General features: G+C 42.0%; 1 protein-coding gene across 3 annotated transcripts in view; it reads left to right on the forward strand.

The window, feature by feature from the left end:
- LOC124032087 (coiled-coil domain-containing protein 50-like) overlaps window positions 1-22740 on the forward strand; it is a 47677-nt gene extending 24937 nt beyond the window's left edge. For 2 of the 3 annotated variants that reach the window (XM_046344163.1, XM_046344164.1), the window contains exons 6-14: window positions 6242-6320; window positions 7560-8996; window positions 10932-11059; window positions 11317-11400; window positions 12463-12597; window positions 12725-12816; window positions 13718-13818; window positions 13910-14041; window positions 20395-22740. In XM_046344163.1, the coding sequence (XP_046200119.1) occupies window positions 6242-6320; window positions 7560-8996; window positions 10932-11059; window positions 11317-11400; window positions 12463-12597; window positions 12725-12816; window positions 13718-13818; window positions 13910-14041; window positions 20395-20495 (2289 nt within the window). In that variant the 3' untranslated portion in view covers window positions 20496-22740. The remainder of the gene's footprint in view (window positions 1-6241; window positions 6321-7559; window positions 8997-10931; window positions 11060-11316; window positions 11401-12462; window positions 12598-12724; window positions 12817-13717; window positions 13819-13909; window positions 14042-20394) is intronic. The other variant, XM_046344165.1, reaches the window with a different exon arrangement.
- Window positions 22741-23086: the final 346 nt, after the last annotated feature.

Below are 23086 nucleotides of genomic sequence, written 5' to 3' on the forward strand. Positions count from 1 at the left end.
TTCAATGTCTGTTTTATTTTTTTCCCCATCTACCTATGTGGCCTTCTTTGAGGCATTGGAAAGCCTCCCTGGTCTTTGTGGTTGAATCTTTCTTTGAAATTCACTGCTCGACTGAAGAACCTTTGTAGAAAATGATGTGTGTGGGGTACAGAGATGAGGTAGTTATTTAAAAAATCATGTTAAATAATATTATTGCATGAAGGGCGAGTCCATGCAACTTATGTGACTTAAGATATTTTTAGTCCTGAACTTATGTATGGATTCAATAACAAAAGGACACTTATTTCAGCGTTTAATGTTTTATTCATTTGTCAATGATGCGCAAACAATTGAATTGGCCACAGGTGGACTCGAATGAAGTTGTAGTCTGCCAACATTTATAAAAACATGTTTTCACGTTGTCATTATGGGGTGTTGTATTTAGATGGGTGAGATCTTTTATTTGAATCCATGTAGAATTCAGGCTGGAACAACGTTTGGAATACGTAAAGCGATCTGAATACTTTCTGAAGGCCCTGTACTGTATCTGAGTCATGAGCTATGTCCAACTGTCATACCCCCATCACAACCCTAAATATAAGCCTTCTTTACTCCTATGTTTGTAAACAATGTAAATGTAAACACTATATAGCCTTAAAATACGGTTAAAATATCATTTTGATATCATTGATGGTCAGTCTATGCATAGCTCGGTCTTTGAATTTCAATGTTTTACATTTCATTTTTATTTGTAAAAACAAAAAGTGAAAACATAATTGCACTTTGACAATATGGGATGTGTGTAAGCCGGTGACACACAATCTCAATTGAATCCATTTTAAATTCAGGCTGTACACGACAACATGTCAATACTTTCTGAAGATATAGTGTACAATTAGAAGAGCAAGAAAGGGGTGTTATGGAGCCAGAGACCAGACCAGGTTATCCAGACTCACAACGACCGCTTTCTCCTTCCTTTACTCTTTAGGTTTCCTTATTGAAGCTAGCTGCCTCAGAAACTCTCACAAAGGATCCTTGTTCAGAGTGAATGAAGTCAGAGCAGACTGTTGGTGTGTGCAGCATTCTGGGGGTGCGGTGGAGATCATTTAGTAGCTTGGCCCGTTGCTGAAAGTGGTGGTCTCACACTGAATAAAAATCGAAACGCAACATGTAAAGTGTTGGTCCTGTATTTCATGAGCTGAAATAAAAGATCCCAGAAATATTCCATATGCACAAAAGGGACATTTCTCTCATATTTTGTGCACAAATTTGTTCACATCCCTGTTAGTGAGCATTTCTCCTTTTGTCAAGATAATCCATCCACCTGACAGGTGTGGCTGATTTTAAACAGCATGATCATTACACAGTTGCACCTTGTCCTGGGGACAATAAAAGGCCAATCTAAAATGTGCAGTTTTGTCACACAAACAATGCCACTGATGTCTCAAGTTTTGAGGGAGTGTGTAATTGGTATGCTGACTGCAGGAATGGCACACATACACAATCCATGTCTCAATTCTTAAAAATTCTTTAACCCATCTTCTCCCCTTCATCTACATTGTTTGAAGTGGATTGTTGTGTTAAAGCCTGAATTTAAAATGGAATAAATTGAGATTTTGTGTCACTGGCCTACACACAATACCACGATGTTAAAATTAAAAGCTGAAATATAAGAAACTCTTAAATTCATAGATAGAGCTATGGATGCAAGGACTGATCATCCATGATATTAAAATGATATTTTAACTTATGTTTTGAGGATATAGTGTTTATTTCCATTGTTTTCTGCATGCTTATTTTGGGTTCTGATGGAGTACGACAGTTGGACTAAACTCATGACGCTCGGTGCCTTTTAGAAAGTATTCATACATTACTTTTTTGTTTGTTACAGCCTGAATTCAAAATAAAAACATTTCTACACACAATACCACATAATGACAAAATGAAAACAAGTTTTTATAAATGTTGGCAAATTTTATTGCAAATAAAAACCCTAAGTGCTCACACCCCTTTGCCATTTGTGCAAATGAACAAAGTTTTGACGCATGCTTGACTGAAGGAAGAACTGTACTGGCTCTGGAGCAGCTTGTGTACAAGCTGTGTCTGTGGAGTCTGGAGTCGCTAGGGCAACATCCTGCCTGCTCTGCTCTGAGAAGATTGGGGAGGAGCAGACGGGTCGAGACCAACCGAGAGTAGAAAGAAACGCAAGGAAATCAAGATGGCAGTAGCATCTGTATAGATCTCATCCAAAGGTCTTTGACTTCTTGAACATGGCAGAACGCTAATGCAATATGATGCCCTGTCACCTTATTTAGTCAAGCACTTGTTTAGATAAACTTGTTAACTGGATAGTTAATACAACATTCTACGCTTTTCACACGGGAAATAAATATAAAACGCATAAGAAATCTTGCTACATTTTCTAAACACAGATCTGAAATGATTGGCCTCCTGAGTGGCACAGCGGTCTAAGGCACTGCATTGCAGTGTTGTGGTGTCACTACAGCCTGAGGTTCGATCCCAGGCTGTGTTGTTACCAGACCGGGAGTTCCATAGGGCGGCGCACAATTGGCCCAGCATCGTCTGGGTTTCGGGAGGGTTTCTGCTATGCATCAATCTTCACTTGGATGAGAATTCATGAAGGGCATTCTATCAGCAGACAGCGCTCTGACTGATGTGAAGCCACTTTTCTCTGGTACTTTTCTCATAGTAGCCAGCCTACTTTTCTCTGGTACTTTTCTCATAGTAGCCAGCCTACTTTTCTCTGGTACTTTTCTCATAGTAGCCAGCCTACTTTTCTCTGGTACTTTTCTCATAGTAGCCAGCGTGCTTTTCTCATAGTAGCCAGCCTACCTTTCTCATAGTAGCCAGCCTACCTTTCTCATAGTAGTCAGCCTACCTTTCTCATAGTAGCCAGCCTACTTTTCTCATAGTAGCCAGCCTACTTTTCTCATAGTAGTCAGCCTACTTTTCTCATAGTAGCCAGCCTACTTTTCTCATAGTAGCCAGCCTACCTTTCTCATAGTAGTCAGCCTACTTTTCTCATAGTAGCCAGCCTACCTTTCTCATAGTAGTCAGCCTACTTTTCTCTGGTAAAATGCAAGATGAACTTTTTAAGCAAAATATTAGAATGTAGCCGGCTACATTTCCTATGATAAACATTACAAAATATGAAGACCATGCATAATTTTTGCTAAAACAATTACTTTGCTTTTTCATTGTAAGCTCATTTACTTGTGTGGCTGCCTGCGAAATAGCATTGCACTTCTTTTGAAATCTGATGAAAATTTAGCTGTTTTCTGCTGAATGTGTTGCCCTAATGTATTTTCTATGAAGGAAAACTATTGTTGCACATCCCTGATCACTATTAAAATTAAAAAAACTTGACTTTCAATATAAAACGTGACCCCTGTCAATACACAGCTGGACTCACCTGCTCCCGCTTTCTCCTGTTGTGCTACTTACAAACACACGTGACTGGCTCAACTGTGCTGGGATACAACGGTAAGCTTCATAATGTGAAATAATTTGACAGGTGAAATGAAGAACACGATCTGCTTTATGTCCTAACTTTTTGCACAAGTTGACTGCAGGTATTAACTTAAGAAGTAGCTAAAAATGTATTGAAAAATGTAATGGTTTCAATGTTGATGATATTGAAAAACCATCCTGTGGCTAATTTCCAAATACCACCCAAGCCTGAGAGTCATATTCTACTTCCAAGGTCATTGTGAATCCCTAAAAGACAGTCCAAGCAAATTCACATTTATGTAACGTTGGCTGATGTAGTGTGTTGATTAAATATTAGCATCCCTGCTGACCGTGTGTTTAATTGTGCAGCAGAACAGAAGGCACCAGGCAGTGCAGTCAGTCTGAATGCCAGTTCCCCATTGCACTCCCTGAGCTAACCTGCCATTTCAAGCTGCTAACTGTCTGCTGAGGCTGGCTAAGCACTGGGATTTAGCCAACCAAGAGGCTCTTAACACTTGTCATTGGAGGTTTCTTTTGTCCCGAAAGGGCCCACCCATCTAAACATGCACTATTTGATCTAGTTGTTGTCTTAGGTCTCTCTCTTTAAGTAGTGTTGTGGTGTCTCTTGTCTCTCGGGATGTGTGTTGTCCTATATTTTATTTTGAACCCCCACTGGAGGCCCTTGGTAGGCCGTCATTGTAAATAGGAATTTGTTCTTAACTGACTTGCCTAGTTAAATAAAGGTTCAATAAATAAAACACATCTACAGGAGGCATCAATGGAGTACTGATGTGGTTTGTTGTTGTTGTCACCCCCCCACACATGTATCAATGGACCTGCACTCCATTTCTGTTGTGTAATTTGTCGCACAGGGCCTCAATTCTGTCTCAGAGGAGGCAGAGCACAAGTCTTTTTTGAGGTCAAAGTTCCAAGGGAGGCAGCCCTTGTGCAGGGTGGCAGTGACATGCCCAGTTGACAAGGTGTTAATGAAAGTAAAGCAGCCCACTCACTCTCAGAAATTTTTCCAGACCAGAGCCCAGCCGCTGAGCCAGGCAGAGGGAGATAAAAGGTTGGCCTTCTGTTTCTCTGGTCTGCCTGCCTGGCCTCTTATTTTCCATTGAGTCAGCCCCCAGGCCTTCCTGAAATTACCAGCCTGGCCTGGCCATCTGGAGCTAGTCTGTTCCTAGATCTGTTTGTGCTGTTTTTCCACAATGACCATAGGAGTTAGTAAGACCGCACAAACCGATCTGGGACCAGGCTAACACGGCGCAGGTTTTGTGATGCGCAGCCACTGTGGTCATGCTAGATCTCCCTCCATAATGGAGACAAGTCACCTACTGTGGCTCTGCATTCAGCAACACTTCCACTGTCTTTCTATTGCAGGCCACCCAGACTCTGTCTATACAATTAGAGACTAGTTGTCAGTGTTTATCATGTTGCAAGTCTCCACACGTCATTAAATAGCAAAGATACATTTGTATTGTGTTCTGAAGAGTCTTTGATGTCTTGTTTGTCCTTACTGCTTGTTTGAATTAACCCACTGAACCACCTGACAGTGATTGAGCAATTGGATCCTTGCAGTGGTGTAAAGTACTTAAGTAAAAATACTAACTACTACTTAAGCAGTTTTCAGGTATCTGTACTTTACTATTTACATTTTTTTCCCAAATTTTACTTAAACTACATTCCTATAGAAAATAATGTACTTTTTACTCCATACATTTTCCCTGACACCCAAAAGTAGTCGTTACATTTGGACAGGAAAATGTTCAAATTCTCAAGAAAACATAACTGGTTATCTCTTCATGTCACTAACACAAATGTTTAGTTTGTAAATTATGTCTGCGTGTTGGTGTGTGCCCCTGGCTATCTGTAAATAAAACAAGACAATTGTGCCATCTTGTTTGCTATAAGGAATTTGAAATGATTTAGACTTTTACTGTTGGTACTTAAGTATATTTCAGAAATTACTTTGGATACTTCTATTTGAAACCAAATACTTTGACTTTTACTGTAGTATCCTACTGGGTGACTTTCACTTTTCTATTAAGGTATCTTTACTTTTACTCAAGTATGACAATTGAGTACTTTTTCCACCACTGGATCCTTATTTGAATTGTGATTTAAGAACCATGAGCCAATCATTTCTAGGTCTAATGCCATGTCACTCATACACCTTAACCTGTAGCAATAATATATCTGTGGCTTGATTTGATGCTTTGCATCACACCAGTCATTCATGACCAAGAAGTAAGAACCCTGACCCTATTTCTCTGAAGATTCTCTGTTGTTATGGTTGATTTGACAAATGTTATTTTAGGGTAACAGGGTTTTACTGTTTATTTTGTCATTTTGGGCCATGTTATACTGACACCTTGTGGTACTAATCTGTAATGTACAGAATGATCTCTTTCAAAGGTTCTCTGAATGTAGATGGGTGGAGGCTGAATAGAAAACCACAGTGATTGATGCCAGTGTCTGCCCACACATTGGCACAAGCCTACTTAACCTCAGCCGTATGCTTGGCAAGCGTTTGGAGGTTGACATATTAGGCATTTTCTGACTGACTCAGTACTGCAACTGAGCACAAACTGAGTGTGTGAAGGATACAATTAACATATTTCTTCTCCTGTTCTGGGCTCTGAGTCAACCCTAAATCACTAGTACTGTTATATGATACTGAAGACAACCATTTTCTATAATGATTTTATTCCCATCTGCTGACTTAGTGTATTGTTACAGCTCTGGTTCCATGGATGAAACAATAATAGACCTAACCTTGTTTCCACAGGAAATGGCTAAACACATCCAGGAAGAGGAGGAGCTGAGCGTCAAACAGAGGAGCAGTGGGCAGGAAAGCCTCAGTGATGGTACAGTCACACTTAGTATCTGTTGCTTCATTATAGAAGAAAATAAACTGTCACTATTGTTTTGTTCGGGCATCAAACAACATTTCCAATTATTCCTAGGCATGACAATACTTTATAATCTTACAGTGTGCTGTATGGGTAAAAGGCCCCTCTGTTGACAGGGTCATTTGCTTTAGGGTTAATTTTTTATCATCTATATGGTTTCTTCTCTTTTATTCTTGAAATAATGTCTATTGGTGACAAAGGTTGGTTGAATGATTGCTTTGGTTTAAATCATACTTTAGGTGGTACCTGCTATTCTGACCTGTCCTCTTGATTTTATTGTTACTTCTCAATGCTTTTTCACCATGGTTGGTGTACATACTGTTTCTTTTATGATCATAACAAGGACAAAATATGGCACAGAAGGACTTGTAATCCTAATCAACTCTGGACTCTTAAACTCTGATGAACCCTGATGATCAAGCCCTCCACACCTGGGTCATTGTAGCCGGTTTGTAGCTGTGGGCAAACGGGGATACCTAGCCAGTTGCACAACTGAATGCATTGAACCAAAATGTGTCTTCTGCATTTAACCCAACCCCTCTGGATCAGAGATGTGCGGGGGGCTGATTTAATCAACGCCCACGTCATCAGCGCCCGGGGAACAGGTGTTGTGAGTTAACTGTCTTGCTCAAGGGCAGAATGGCAAGTGTTTCTACCTTGCCGGCTCAAGGATTCAAACTAGCAACCTTTCGGTTACTGGCCCAATGTTCTTAACCACTAGGCTACCTGCGTAGTAGGTGTAGAGCTGAAGTTACTTGGGGAGACTGTGCTCTAATCTAACCCTGCTTTGCTCTGCATGCTTGACTGCCTGTCCTCCTCCTCCTCAGCCGGACATTCCAATCTGCATCCACTTGACTCCACAGGTTTCCTGGCAGCCTTATCACTCTGGCAATCACTTCGCTCTAGCTATCTTGTTAATAATATGGACCATGGCACTGTGTGCGTTGTTTTGTCTGTCAAGCTTGTATTTAAATGTTCACTTATAGATAAATAATCTAGGATCATTTAATTACATGCCTCCTTGCCAAATATTAAACATCATTATTACAAAATGGCATGTCTAGCATGGTCCCTTGTATATTGATATGAATGAACCCTGTGTTAGCCTGGCACCATTCACTGCGCCTGTCTAATATAAACCATTAACACCCACACTCACCTGCTTTTGTGTTTGCATGTTTGGCTTGATTATAGACGGTACCAAGGTCCGGGGCTCACCCTCGTCATGCCCACGCCTGCCTGCTCTCAGCACCAGCCCTAGCCAGGGAGAAGGGCTGCACCGTCAGCCTGCTACCAGCAGGTGGCAATGTTCAATCTCTAACACACAGCCACAGTCACACTCTACTGCTGAGCCTCTGTATGAGACCCACAGGTCAGCAGGACAGAATAACAGAACACAATCATCACATAATGGACACTCTAATCTGCCTAGACTCATCAGAAACTACCTCCAATGCCCTCCACCAGACTATTTGAGTGATGAAGGCTCAGAGGACGTAGACACTGTTTTCCCTGAACACCTTCCTCCATCCCGGCCCTGTAGACTGGAGAAATGGCTCAATACTGCCCCTAGTCGTTGCCAGGCTTCTGTGTACCAACTACCGGAGAGGAGTTACAGGAGTCTCGGCAGTCCCATCAGCTCCAGAGAAGAGCGCAGCAGGATGTGGGAGAGAGGAAGTGGAACAAGGGAGGAAAGGCATAGGGGGAGTTGTCAGGACAGGGATAGGAGGGTTAAGGAAAAGAGGGCTAGGATTTGGGATAAGAATCCCAGGGCAAAGCATGACCGGGGTTATGACAGGGACCCCAAGTCAGAGGAGGGGAGAGGGTGGCGCTACATCAGTAGTACAAATGACTCTGCCAGAGGGCTGCAGGATAGAGACCGAGACGGGGTTAGGAGGAGGTGGACCTACAGAGAAACCAGCGACAACAAACAAGTCCGCTTCCAGGACAATGCCAGCAGGCATTGTTATAGTTACCATGACGACGGCAGGCGAGCAGTGAATGTATGGGACCTGATTGCCCATGACTTAAGAGAGAGGGGTGTGGCCGTGAGGCAGAGCTTCCACGGGGGGTCAAGGTCACAGGGGGTCAGAGGTGAGGTCAGAGACTGCCAAGTGCATGATGGGGAAAATGCCGTTGCCCACAGTGACTCTCAACATCAACAGAGAGCTTTTCTACGAGCTGTCCCCACCAGGCGTAGTTACCATGGAGATGTCGGGGAAAGAAAGAGAGCCTCACAAAGCGAAGGCTACAGTAACCAAGGCCATGGAGGAGAGGGAGAAAGAATCCTTGAAAACCTGACCATAGTGGAGGGTAGTGGGACTGAGGTCAATGTTGAACACAGCAGAGGGAGAGGGGGGAGGAGGAGTAGTGGAGACCCTAGAAACAGGGTCAGCTCAGGTCGGGACCAGGAGAGGGATGGCAGGGATGATAGGCACCAGCATAGTGAGCGCAGGGTGAGGAGTGCAAGTGATTGCCAGCATGGGTATAAGCAGGAGGAGCAGAACAGCTCAGATGAGGAGGAAGAGAGGAGGGAGGAGAGACCCCTGCGGAGAGCCCACCATTTCAACCAAAGCTTCTGCAGCAGAGGGGCCTCCATCAGGGCCAGATCTAGGCACACCTCCAAAGCAGGTAACACCCTGAGCTGCAGGTACCTCAGCACTCTGAACACAGACCTGCAGGGAAGGTGACTACTGTACTCTTTACCCAAAGCTTCCCAACAACCTCTGTGTACATCTACTCCTCTTCACGTCCTCCCTCCTTAAACAATCAAATCTGGAAAAATCTACTCATCTTGGTTTCCTTGTGTTTAAAGGAGGGGCCTCAAAATATTTTTATTTTTCTCAGAAATTAGATTTTTCTTTTGTAGTGTTCATTCTGATGGTCTGGGAAATACCTTCATCTGGATTTCCCTCATTTATAGACTAGCTGTTCTTCAAACCCCTCTCCATCCTTCATCTTTGTCCTCTTGAAATGATCTAAGAGATGATTGTTGTTGTTCTTGATTAACCCATTTTCTTCTTAAATAAATATTTTGTCACATACACAGGATAGGTGAAGTGAGATGTTGTTGTGTAGGGTCAGCCATAGTAGTGTGATGCCCCTGGAGCAAAATAGGGTTAAGGCCTTGCTCACTTTTCATCTTGACAGCACAGGTATTTGAACCAGCAACCTTTCAGCTCCTGGCCCAATGCTATCTGCTAGGCTACCTGCTACCCCAGACCTGTCTTCCAGCACATGTGCTGTATGATTTGCAGTATGTTTCTTTTCTCTAAGTATGAATAAAAATATAAACGCAGCATGTAAAGTGTTGGTGCGATGTTTCATAAGCTGAAATAAAAGATCCCAGAAATTGTACATACGCACAATAAGCATATTTCTCTAAAACATCTGTTAGTGAGCATTTCTCCTTTGCCAAACTAATCCATCCACCTGACAGGTGTGGCATGAAACAGCACGATCATTGCACAGGTGCACCTTGTCCTGGGAACAATAAAAGGCCAGTCTAAAATGTGCAGTTTTGTCACACAACAAAATGCCACATATGTCTCAAGTTTTAAGGGAGAGTGCAATTGGCAGGCTGAATGCAGGAATGTCCACCAGGGCTGTTGCCAGAGAATTGAATGTTAATTTATCTACCATAAGCCGCCTCCAATGTCGCATTACAGAATTTGGGAGTATGTCCAACCGGCCTCACCACCACAGACCACATGTAACCACGCCAGCCCAGGACCTCCACATCCGACTTCTTCACCTGTGGACAGTCTGAGACCAGACACCCGGACAGCTGATGAAACTGTAGGTTTGCACAACCAAATAGTTTGCAGAAATTCTCAGGGAAGCTAATCCGCGTACTCGTTGTCCACACCAGGTTTTTGACCTGACTGCAGTTTGGCGTCAGAACCGACTTCTGTGGGCAAATGGTATAGGCAGGCATAAGGTAGGGACACAATTGTATTTAATCCATTTGAATGCGCAGAGATACCATGATGAGATCCTGAGGCCCATTGTCGTGCCATTCATCCACTGCCATCACCTCATGTTTCAGCATGATAATGTACGTCCCCATGTCGCAAGGATCTGTACACCATTCCTGGAAGCTAAAAATGTCCCAGTTCTTTCACCTGCATACTCCATTTGAGAATTTACGACAGCGTGTTCCAGTTCCGCCAATATCCTGCGACTTCGCACAACCATGGAAGAGGAGTAGGACAGCATTCCACAGGCCACAATCAACAGCCTGATCACCTCTATGTGAAGGAGATGTCGCAATGAGTCACACCAGATACTGACTGGTTTTCTGATCTACTTTATTTTTTAAATTAAGGCATCTGTGACCAACCGCTGCATATCTGTATTCCCAGTCATGTGAAATCCATAGATTGGGGCCTAATTAATTGATTTCAATTGACTGAGTTCCTTATATGAACTGTAACTCAGTCAAATCTTTGAAATTGTTACATGTTGCGTTTCAATTTTTGTTCAGTATACTTCACTAGATTTCATTTCATAGACCTTTTAATCATACCTCATCACAGCCTTTATCTCTAAACATTCCTGACCCAGGTTCTACAGGAGCCGCACTGCAGCCAGAGGAGGGGGTGTGTCTGGACTTGGGGGAACTGCACCAGGTGTTGCTGGATGAGGAGCTGGCCAGGAGGCTGCAAAAGGAGGAGGAGAAACTGTTGACTAGGGTAAGGGAGGATCATCCTACTGGATGCACTGTGTCGGCTCACATCCAACTATGTTACTAAATGTCGCTGTCTGTCTTGAAAATTTGAGTTTTTCAGGAAATTTATTTTATTTTTTTACACATTAACGAACATACAATTATGAAACTTCAAAAGCTATTTTGAATATGTTCTTGGTACTAGAGTCATGACATGTTCAGAGTAGATTCAGGGGAGTTACTGCAGCAACACCATGCTGAGTTATCCTCTTGTCATTGCAGAGCCCTCCAGCCCGTTCTTCCCTCTCTCAACATGACTCTTACCCAGAGGGAGACTTCAGAGTTGCACAAGTGGCTCAGGATGAGGTAAGATAAAGGTGTAAAAGGAAATATCATGATTTTGGTATTATCTCCCAACAGAACAGACTGCAAGTGAGGCTATGATTTAGGTGAGAGGTCTTCAACCTATCCTTGCCCAGGCACCCGCTCCCAGGGACCCCATCATACGTTAACAACACTAATAATGGCGAGGAGAAGTAATCAACATTTTAAAATGAATAGATCTGCTAGACATTTTCTTCCATTATTTTGACCCCACATTATAATTGGAGGAAGTGTAAACTTTAACATACTATTTGCTAGAAAGGTAACTCAAAACACATTTTTGCTTAGAGCAGCTATTTATCTGGTTAAACAAAGGTTAGCAAAAGTTTATGTCCAAGTCAATAAAACTTGCCAGTGGCATTGGTAGCTTGTTCGCGGGTGCTTTTTCAAAGCACATGTTAGATAGATACTCCAGCGAGTGTAATTGACTCTTATTTTGCTCAATACTAGGAGTTAACAAATAAAGTTGACATCATTATAAATAAAATATTCTACTCTTTTCTACTGTAGGCATGTAATTCAAAAGTCTTCTATATTTGTCGTAGACCCCCTGCGAAAAGGGCTCCCGAGTGGTGTGGTGGTCTAAGGCACTGTATCTCAGTGCTAGAGGCATCACTACAGACCCTGGTTCGATTCCAGGCTGTATCACAACCGGCCGTGATTGGGAGTCCCATAGGGTGGCGCACAATTGGCCCAGCATTGTCCGGGTTAGGGTTTGGCCAGGGTAGGCTGAATTTGTTCTTATCTGACTTGCCTAGTTAAATCAAATAAAACGTTTTTCTAAAAAAGTACCTTTGAGGGCTGTGGACCCCCAGTTGAATACCCCTGATCTAAGGAGAGGTATATTACCGTCTTTAACTAGGGGATGTGCTTCCAAAGTTAATTTGACCTTTTTATCAACCGATCTCAAAATTCATCAGATAAATCATAGGCTCAGGTCATAGGTCCCTCAAAGCCTTGGGTTCAGCTAGAGTTCACCTGTCCAATGTGTAACAACATGCCTATTGTGTATTGACCCTTCATGGTCACTGTGTCCTCTGTTAGGAAATCGCCCGCTTCATGCAGAAACAGGAAATACAGTCGAATCGCCAGTCACGTGACCTTAATGGCCCGGGATCACGACGTGAACAGCATGACCTGGCTGACCCCCACAACAGGAGAACTGTCAGAGAGAGACCGGTAGCTGCTGCTGGTTTTATGAGCCATTGTCTACATATAATGTTAACTATTGACACTATACATGGACTTAACAGTCTTATTTCAAAACAATATTATAATAATAATAATAATGTGTTCTGTTTGTCAGATTCAGCAGGAGAGACTGGACTCCGAGGGCCTTCCATCTCCTACTGAGGAGTGTTCTCCTGACTATCAGGCCCCTAGCCCCACCTCAACACTGTGAGTCATGCTTGGGCAGTATCCACATTTCCATAACTTCAAACCAACCATCCTGCAGTATGCGGTATTACCAAGTACATGTAAAATCCCACTGCGGATGCTAGCTCAATGTAAATGAGCGTATGCAAACATTTGTTATGGTCTCTCAAACTATTTGCAGGACAGACATCCCAGCTCAAAGTTATACAAGGAACTCAAACATGCTACTCACATTTTTCCTCACACACAAAACAACGCAAGGTTCTTGATCCAGGAGGGGATTCTCTGCAGTTACCAAGATGAGCTTGATTTTTGTAGGAAGCTAGCCACTTGGATAACTCGTTAGTAAGTTAGCAAATAAAATACACAGTATTTAGCACATTTTAGACAGTTATAACACATCTAACTGGAAAATATTTAGCAAAGTGTTACTGGATCACCTGCGTTTCTAAACAAATGTGATCGGCTCAGCTATTTTAAGGGAACTAGGCATACCTACTGGTAAGTACATACTGGTAAGCTTCATGATGAAAAATAATGGAACAGGTCAAATGAAGAAGGCAATCTGCTTTATCTCCTAAACTCGTGCACAAGTTGACTGCAGGTATTTAAAGTCAAAATAAATACTTAAATGTAATAAAAACTTTACTGAAAATCATACCATGAGTATTTCAAAATACCCCAGTATACCAGTCAACCCTACTGTGCCACTCTAATGTAATGTATAATGCTGGGAAACCCCTGTCTGGAATTGCCCTGCTTAGCACCTGACTGATCTTATCATTTGCTGCTAATATATGGTCTTTTGAAAAAGTTTTTGCTAGAGATTTGCTACCTGTGTAATGGAATGCTATCATATGTTTTGTAATAGATTAGGCTCTGAAAAGTTCTATATTTCAACCTGCTACTTATATCCTTACAGATCACAACAGCCAATCAGAAACATTGCAGAGGAACTGGACCCAACTTTCAAGACCAAGAGACCAGGCAAGGAGAGCATCAGAGCGGGACAGACCATTTCTGGTAGGAATAACAATGTAACACCTGACCATAACATGTAGCTTCATATAGAGGTGATGTACAGTTATAGGACCTTCTCTTGTCTTCTTAATAGGCCCATCCTCTTGTCAGTCTCGTCCAATCCCCCACTTACATGACTTCATGGAGGAGCCTACGTTCATCCCGCCCACGAAGAGGCAAAGCGCCAAATCAGGACGTGCCATATCCAAAGAGAAGAAGGAGAACTGTAAGCAGCAGTGATGTCCCAGTTAGAGATACTGGGCCTGGGTGTACAGGGAACAACCCCTCACCCGGCCCCATATCCATTTACACCCCCACCCCCCACCCCCACTACTTAACCTGGTCCGAGAGGACTATCTCCAGATACTTGTATTATTATTTAATCGTCCCAACTAGCACTTTAACCAGTTAAATACAATTGGAGATTTTGTTTTTGTTTAAATTACTGGTGTAGATAAGACAACAATTTGGGTTCATATAACCTAATATAATTAACAAAGTGAAGAATTCTAGTTGACCAGCCAATTATTCTCTCGTCTTCTGTGTTGATGAGAGAAGGTTAATATCAATCACCATGTTTGATTGTTTGTTACTTTTATTTGTTTTATTATTTAGTATTATTAAAGGGATACTTCAAGATTTTGGCAGTGAGGCTCTTTATCTACTTCCCCAGAGTCAGATGAACTCGGATACCATGTTTGTGTTTGTCCCGTGTGAAAGAAGTTAGATGTAAATATGTGAGCCAATGCTAACTAGCGGTAGCGCAATTACTACCCATAGACGTCGTCATTGTGCTAACGCTAGTTAGCATTGGCTCACAAATTTACCTCTAACGTTCATACTGGACACTGAGACACAAACATGGTATCAGAGTTCATCTGGCTCTGGGGAAGTAAATAGAGAGCCTCACTGCCAAAATCCTGAAGTATCCCTTTAATGGGAGATCTAAGTAACATTCCAATTCAAACGGCTTTCACCATATCTGACAGCGATTGCATCCAATCCCTCTTGTTTGAAAAGTACCTGAGGAGCTCTCTATCAATACTATATCATTACTATCATGTCATTCACACCCTGCTAAAGTGACAAGTTTCCCAATTACTGGGAAATAGACTTGTCACTTTATGCTAATACTGTATTTCCCCAGTAAGCCAAGTCTATGGTAGGATATTGAGTCATATGTTTGATCCCCATGCTGTACATACTGTACTGTAGCCATCCTACAGCTAACGCTACATCTTTAGTGTATGACAGGAGGACACTACAAACCCAGTCAACAAAGCATACTGCTAAACCTTCTACCAGCAACCTTAACTGGACATTGATTGGTTATGTAAGTTCAACTACTAAAATACATCCTCAATGTAGTTTTCCCACCAACTCTCTGCTTCCCATCCTTTTGCAGCACTCATTCGAGTGCATTCAACAGACTATCAGCTGTACATTTCCCTTCCTTTTATTTAAACTGTATTGTTTTGCACACATCATACAGTAACTGCACATTAGACAGGCACTGCTGGGCTTGTGGTTTGCTACAACTTATCTTTATTGCATGATTTTTGTTTATGCACACACAATTGTTGTTTACTTATATTTTGTGACCTATTATTGCCAGTTATTTTTTATGGAACAGTTGATTCAAACGATCACATTTATTTTGTATTGATAAATAGTTTTAGTTTTGTGTTTATAGTGTCTTATGAACACAATCTGCTTCATTGCTTAAATGTGATCTTGTACAATACTTTTATTTTAACATTATGGTCCAAATATTTTTTGCCTGTTTGAGCATGAACATTATTCATTCTGTTCTTCTATTTAAGTAGAAATGTTCATATTACTATTGAGACACATATATTATATACACACACTGGCATTAGTGCTCACGTAGGTTTCTGAGAAGTTTTTCTGAATAAAATGAACAGCCATGAAACCTCAGCAGTAATTTAATCTTTTCCCTCTCTCTTAGGGAAACTTTCAGTGCCTTCAAAGTATTCAGACCCCTTGACTTTTCCCTCATCTTGTTATTGTTGTTACATTACAGCCTTATTCTAAAATTGATTCAATTATTTTTCCCCCTTAGCAATCTACACACAATACCCCATAATGACAAATACATTTAGCAAATGTATGAAAACATTTAAAAAACATACCTTATTTATATAAATATTCAGCCCCTTTGATATTAAGCTCAGGTTCATCCTGTTTCTATTGATTATCTTTGAGATGTTTCTACAAGTTGGAGTACACCTGTGGTAAATTCAATTGATTGGCCATGATTTGGAAAAGAACACACCTGTCTATATAAGGTCCCACAGTTCACAGTGCATGTCAGAGCAAAAACCAAGTCATGAGGTCAAAGGAATTGTCCGTAGAGCTCCGGGACAGGATTATGTCGAGGTGCAGAATCTGGGGAAGGGTTCCAAAACATTTCTGCAGCATTGAAGGTCCCCAAAAACACAGTGGTCTCCATCTTTCTTAAATGGAAGATGTTTGGAACCACCAAGACTCTTCCTAGAGCTGGCCGCCCAGCCAAACTGAGCAATCGGGGGAGAAGGGCCTTGGTCAGGGAGGTGACCAAGAACCTGATGGTCATTCCTACAGAGTTCATCTGTGGAGATGGGAGAACCTTCCAGAGGGACAACCATCACTGCAACACTCTACCAATTATCCCTTTATGGTAGAGTGGCCAGACGGAAGCCTCTCTTCAGTAAAAGGCACATGACAGCCCGCTTGTAGTTTGCCAAAATGCACCTAAAGGACTTCGACCATGAGAAACAAAATTATCTGGTCCGATGGAACCAACTCTTTTGCCTGAATGCCAAGCATCACGTCTGGAGGAAACCTGGCACCATACCTATGGTGAAGCATGGTGGTGGCAGCATCATGCTGTGGGGATGTTTTTCAGAGGCAGGGACTGGGGGACTGGTCTGGAATGAGGGAAAGATGAACAAGGCAAAGAACCGAGATCCTTGATGAAAACCTGCTACAGAGCGCTCAGGACCTCAAACTGGGCAAAGGTTCACCTTCCATCAGGACAACAACCCTGAGCACACAGCCAAGACAACACAGGAGTGGCTTTGAGACAAGTCTCAATGTCCTTGAGTTGTCCAGCCAGAGTCCGGACTTGAACCCAATCGAACATCTCTGGAGAGACCTGACAATAGCTGTACAGCAATGCTCCCCATCCAACCTGACAGAGCTTGAGAGGATCTACAGAGAAGAATGGGAGAAACTTCCCAAATACAGGTGTGCCAAGCTTGTAGCGTCATACCCAAGACTCAACGCTGTAATCAATACTCAGTACTTTGTTGAAGCACCTTTTGGCAAAGGGTCTGCATACTTTCGTGACATTTCAGTTTATTTTTTAATAAATTAGCAACAATTTGCTTTGTCTTTATGGGGAATTGAGAGGGGGAAAACAATTTAATCAGTTTTAGAGTAAGGCTGTAACATAACAAATGTGGAAAAAGTCAAGGGGTCTGAATACTTTCCGAAGGCACTGTATGCCGACCAGAAATGTGCTGTCGTAAATTTAGCTGATTATGACATTGGTTGGAATACAATAAGACAACCCAGTGGCATTTACTACTTCTTTAATATCAAAACAACAATATTACAGTACTTATTCAATCATTACCATTTTATCATGGCCTATAACATATTGTATACAAGGCATAGAATGTCCTAGGAGCCTGCCAGTCCAAGTACATATTCACATGAATGCCACTCAATAATCCATCAGTAACTGGCTCTTTAAAAACCCTGTCCTCAGATGACTGACAGTCTGTGGTGGTGATGACTCATTAACACCTCTACTGTTATAAGCCCACTCCATGGGTGTGGGTTAACATTTTACACCATGTAGGCAATTATGGCCCCTATTGTGAATGTGAGATGTTCCATCTCAGTGGCCTATGCCTGTCACACTAGCTAAATACAGATACAGTTCAGACACCCTTACGTAGTTACTGTAACTCCACTATGATACGCTACTCCTCTGTATACTCATGACAAGTCGAGGTTACATGAGTACAGATCTGACCAATGTTTCTACACGATCCTCTGACTAAGGTGCTCTTTTTAACAGTCACGGGTCTTCCCTGCACTGTGTAAGTCAGAATTCCAACGAGATCCCGTGAGCTCTAGTCAGACTAGTTTCATTGTGTTCATTGTGTACATTCCCAGCAGTGATGGTACTACATGATTAATATGACACATCAATCCCTGGGCTTTCCCAGCTCTGCTTAGTGGAGAGCCCACAGGGAGGTATCGCATGTCAGACACTTTATCACAGATCTGTCATTCCATTGTACAGCACGTAGGATACCTTGTGAAAGCTGTTATTTACAACCAGGGCCAAAGGAACAGCCACAAACAATGTTTGTGATTGCAAAACTACAGTGGTGAAAGGGTTTAATCAAACTAGGTTCAAGGTAGCCCTTTGGAATCACTTGCAATGCCTATTGCCTACATTATAAATTGCGTGTCAAGTACAATTTACATTCGTATTAGTTCATTTATGGTTCCAATGACATTAGATAAGCTTCTGTGTAAAGGGCTGGGGAAAGCCCCACATGAGAGGATTCCCTGACCTTTAGCATCCCCTACTACATTTGAGGAAAGTCCAGACCCCTCACTTTCTGGCAGTGTATCATAGAGAAGAATATGACATATTGTTTCCCACACATGTCCTTCACTCTTATCCCATTCAATACAAGCAGTACTTTCACACAAAACGCTGCTCCAAGTCCCGTACTGTATCACATTGGCACATTCCTAACAAAGTGCTGAGAAAAATACCTTTTGTCCTTGCTGGAATTAATCTGTGTCACAGTAATGTTAAATAGGGGTATTTACTTCTGATCAGTTACTGTGGGCAGCGGAGTTTCGCCTTACAGGAAATACGTGAATATGACGCAGTGGGAGGCATGTGGGCTGTCACATCTAGCTGCCTGTGGTTTACATTGTTGATGCTGTATTATAGGAAAACAGCATGACTCTGCTCACACCCTCGCACATACAAATGTCAAGTGTAGCATGTCATCACGTTTAGGTCATCTAAACTATATTAACAGGAAACTATGCTAATAAAACCAGGAAATGTACAAGTATGTACATAGTTGAACTAATCCAGCAGCAGACACTTGATACAGTAACTGCTGGGGAGTCTAACTAATGAATAGGTCAAATAATGACTGTTTTTTCCCCTGAACTTCCCCACCACTACTGACATTTCAATATCAGTTTACTGGCTGACATAAATGGTATACTTTCACAGAAAGTCATTGTTACATAGAGATCTCAATATTCACATCTTTGAATGTGCATGTAAGATACAAACAAATACTGGGGTATTAAAGAGTTAACAAATGCCCAAAAGTATCTGAACCTCTCAATTCCTTAGTGACAGCGTGTGGCATGAACGATCAGTCTAACAGTACTGGAACGATGTTTTGGCCATTCACTGGAAAGGCATCAGAGAGCCAGTGTGTGAGGTAGTGGCCTGTAGATCAGACCTAGTATAACCTCGCCACTCCCAATCACACAGGCAGGAGCTTGGTCTCAGAGTCCTGGGAGTGCAGTGTTTCAGAACTGCTGCCCTGTTCCTGCTGAGGGTGGTGGAAACTGACCTCTATCAGGCTCCTCGGCTCATCTGAGATGGAGAGGGGGGGGATATAGGGGGGCGAGGGAGGATCAGGGAGAGAGGATTGAGTTTATATTTGAATCTGAGGTTAAGATAAAGCTGTTTCTACATTTCAGGACAACAGTTTGAAAGCTTACAGAATATTGATCCAGTATGGATGAGTTGTCCCCTGATAATGAGGAGGAACATGATTACCTGTAGGAGGAGTTGGCACAATAAGGTTTGGCTCATTGTGGGTTGTCTTCTCTGGTTTCTTTTTGCTGTTGTTGATGATGATGACCAGAAACAAGATAATAAGGATGATAAAGACTCCACACGAGGCCGTTATAGCCCAAACCAGCCCTGTGCCATCTGGGAGTAAGAGGTTGGCATCTTTCAAACAAGGTGATATTACAACATCAATTTTGCCATAGTGTTAGATTCACAGGTCTTACCTTCAGAGCCCCGTTTCGTAGGTAAGGTAATCACTTGGGGGATTGAATTGTTGGTAATGCCGCACTTGCTGTCACTAACTGCATCTCCCAAGGCCACAATATGTTCATTGGGATGGGGACAGCTGGGACAGAGATGGAGAAATAAAGATTCAAGATTGGCTTTCTCCAATACCAGATTACATTGAGTAGCCATGGTGCAGGATTTTTGTTCCAGGTTGCTGTGATTTGCTGCATACGGTAATAATTTGTTGGCAGATTAATGCCATGGCATTAGTACTACCAGTACACCAATATTGAATCAAACTCAGTTTAGGGGGAAATTAAATCTAACCTTGTTCTCCAAGGCTTACACTTCTCATGGATTTGGTCACTGAAGGTCCCAACTGGACAATTCCGGCAGGAGCCTATGAAGACAAACAGGCAGAGGTTTGAGACTTGGTGAATAAGTGTCCTGAGATTGTGATTATTAGGCATGCCAGATAACTTGTCTGACTTTAGTGTTTGCAGGTACAGATGTGTCTTACGTGCAGCGGGAAGAGGTTCCCGGCCCTTTCCACACTCCTGGACACAGAAGGAGCAGTGGCCATCACCACATCTGAGTCCTGCCTTACAGTCACACTCTGTGTCCTTGCTTCTTGTACAGGCCTTCTTAAGGGTCAGTGCCCCACCTACACACACACACACAAAAGCATGCAAAAGTGGAGTAAAATGAATAATTGTTAAGTCTAATTTATCAAACAATAGACATTTCAGTTCAGGGGTAAATAAATCATGTTAAAAGGTCAAATATCCTGGTGACATACCTACACACTGAGTACACCTGCGACAGGAGAATGATATTGTGTCAGTTGTGTAGGTCTCATTCCTACAGGGAACACACAGCTTTTTCGGGTCTGGACCACAGGGAGTCACCAGACGGTTCCCTACACAAATACACACACAGACAACATTGAACGTACTATATTGAAATCAAATCTGCATCCATAATAACTCAGTCAGGTGATTAACATAATTTGCTTCATCTGTAGCAATTGCAGTGGACATGAATATATAAGGTAAATTCTTTTGATAGGAATCTATTTCCCTTCCCACATAGAGCTGAGTTTAGCATTGATCTGATCCTGGGTGATCATTATCCATCCCCTTTAATGTGGTCCTATTAGAAACCACTGAAAATCAACTGGGTCACTGTGGTATAACCACTAAAGAGGAAATAATATTTAATTCACAACCTGGGATACACTAGATTATTCATCCCCATGAAAGACATGGGCTCTATTCAATCTGCCTCCCAGAAGTTAATTTGTACAGCTTTGTTGACATTTAAAGGCAATGTTCCAGCTTTAGCAGAGACATCATTCACGGTTAACGCTGCATATGTCATGTCAATCAGAAATTAACTTTACATTTCTATCGCGGAATCTGTAACGCTTCAATTTTACAGATTGAATAGACCCCATAATTTCACCAGATAAACCCTCTAGAATTGAATTCTCAAAATCCAAGCCATATTACATTAATTTACCGAGTACTGTTAAAGTTAAACCATATACAGTTGCCTAGTTTAGAAACTTACCTGGATGGCAGCTTTCACAGCAGATATCCGGAGAACCAGCAGAGGTTCTCCATTGCGCACAGCCTATCGCTATCTCACCAGTGCTACTCAGACAGCCCGGTATGAGCAGAGAGAAACACAATACCCTGAGTACCAGATGCATCGTCTTTCACAGTCCTCCAGACCAAATATATAGCTACGGGACACAGCCGGGCTATGGATTCCAGATGACAGCAGTGCAAGTGAAAATAATAATAATCGAAATAGAATTGACATTAACAATGGTATTTAATCTACTTGAAAGCACTTTCTTGTACCAGTAAACCCAGATAATACGAACTGTCCTTGCCTTAATGTACCCTACCATTGTCTTGAGGGCGTGGCTAAATATGTATTGACGGTAGGTATTAAAACCAATGATTTTTATGTGTTGAACCCAGCGTGCCAAAAAAAAAAAAGCCTGCCTTCATCGTGGCACTCCCCCCACGATTGTAAAAAAAAAAGCTGGAGAATGCATTCGGATTTATTAAATTGTGACACATTTACTGTATTACAGACACCTTAATGCATACTTTTAAATTATATTATGTGAGCTAAACATACAAATATATATTTTTAAATATATTAAAACATTTTCGATAAAGTATACTTTTTTGAGATTACTAATGTTATTGTCCCATCTACAACAACAAAATACTTAATTAAGCAATAAGGCCTGAGGGGTGTGATATATAGCCAATTTATCACGGCTAAGGACTGTTCTTATGCACAACGCAGAGTGCCTGGCTACAGCCCTTAGCCGTGGTGTATTGGTCATGTAACCCCCGAGCTGACTTATTGCTATTATAAACTGGTTACCAACATAATTAGAGAAATACAAATACATGTTTTGTCATACCCGTGGTATACGGTCTGATATACCACGACTGTCAGCCAATTTCTACTGCCAAATGAACACACTTCTAGTGGCAAATGTGTGAAATTACAGCCATGGTATAAAAGGGATAATCAACTCGGGGCTCTATAAGTTCTCTGGAAAATAATGCAACTCCGCGGAAGGTCACTTTACTGGATTATCCCTTACTTAAATTCATTTGAATCATGATGGTGCAATCATACTTATCTAATTGTTTTTCCAAGTTGTGTTTCCAACATTAAAGAGGCAGTGCAGTCAAAAACGTGATATTCTTGTGTTTAATATACACTGCTCAAAAAAATAAAGGGAACACTTAAACAACACAATGTAACTCCAAGTCAATCACACTTCTGTGAAATCAAACTGTCCACTTAGGAAGCAACACTGATTGACAATACATTTCACATGCTGTTGTGCTAATGGAATAGACAACAGGTGGAAATTCTAAGCAATTAGCAAGACACCCCCAATAAAGGAGTGGTTCTGCAGGTGGGGACCACAGACCACTTCTCAGTTCCTATGCTTCCTGGCTGATGTTTTGGTCACTTTTGAATGCTGGCGGTGCTTTCACTCTAGTGGTAGCATGAGATGGAGTCTACAACCCACACAAGTGGCTCAAGTAGTGCAGCTCATCCAGGATGGTACATCAATGCGAGCTGTGGCAAGAAGGTTTGCTGTGTCTGTCAGCGTAGTGTCCAGAGCATGGAGGCGCTACCAGG

Source organism: Oncorhynchus gorbuscha, linkage group LG03 (assembly GCF_021184085.1).
Source record: "Oncorhynchus gorbuscha isolate QuinsamMale2020 ecotype Even-year linkage group LG03, OgorEven_v1.0, whole genome shotgun sequence".
Lineage (NCBI taxonomy): Eukaryota > Metazoa > Chordata > Actinopteri > Salmoniformes > Salmonidae > Oncorhynchus > Oncorhynchus gorbuscha.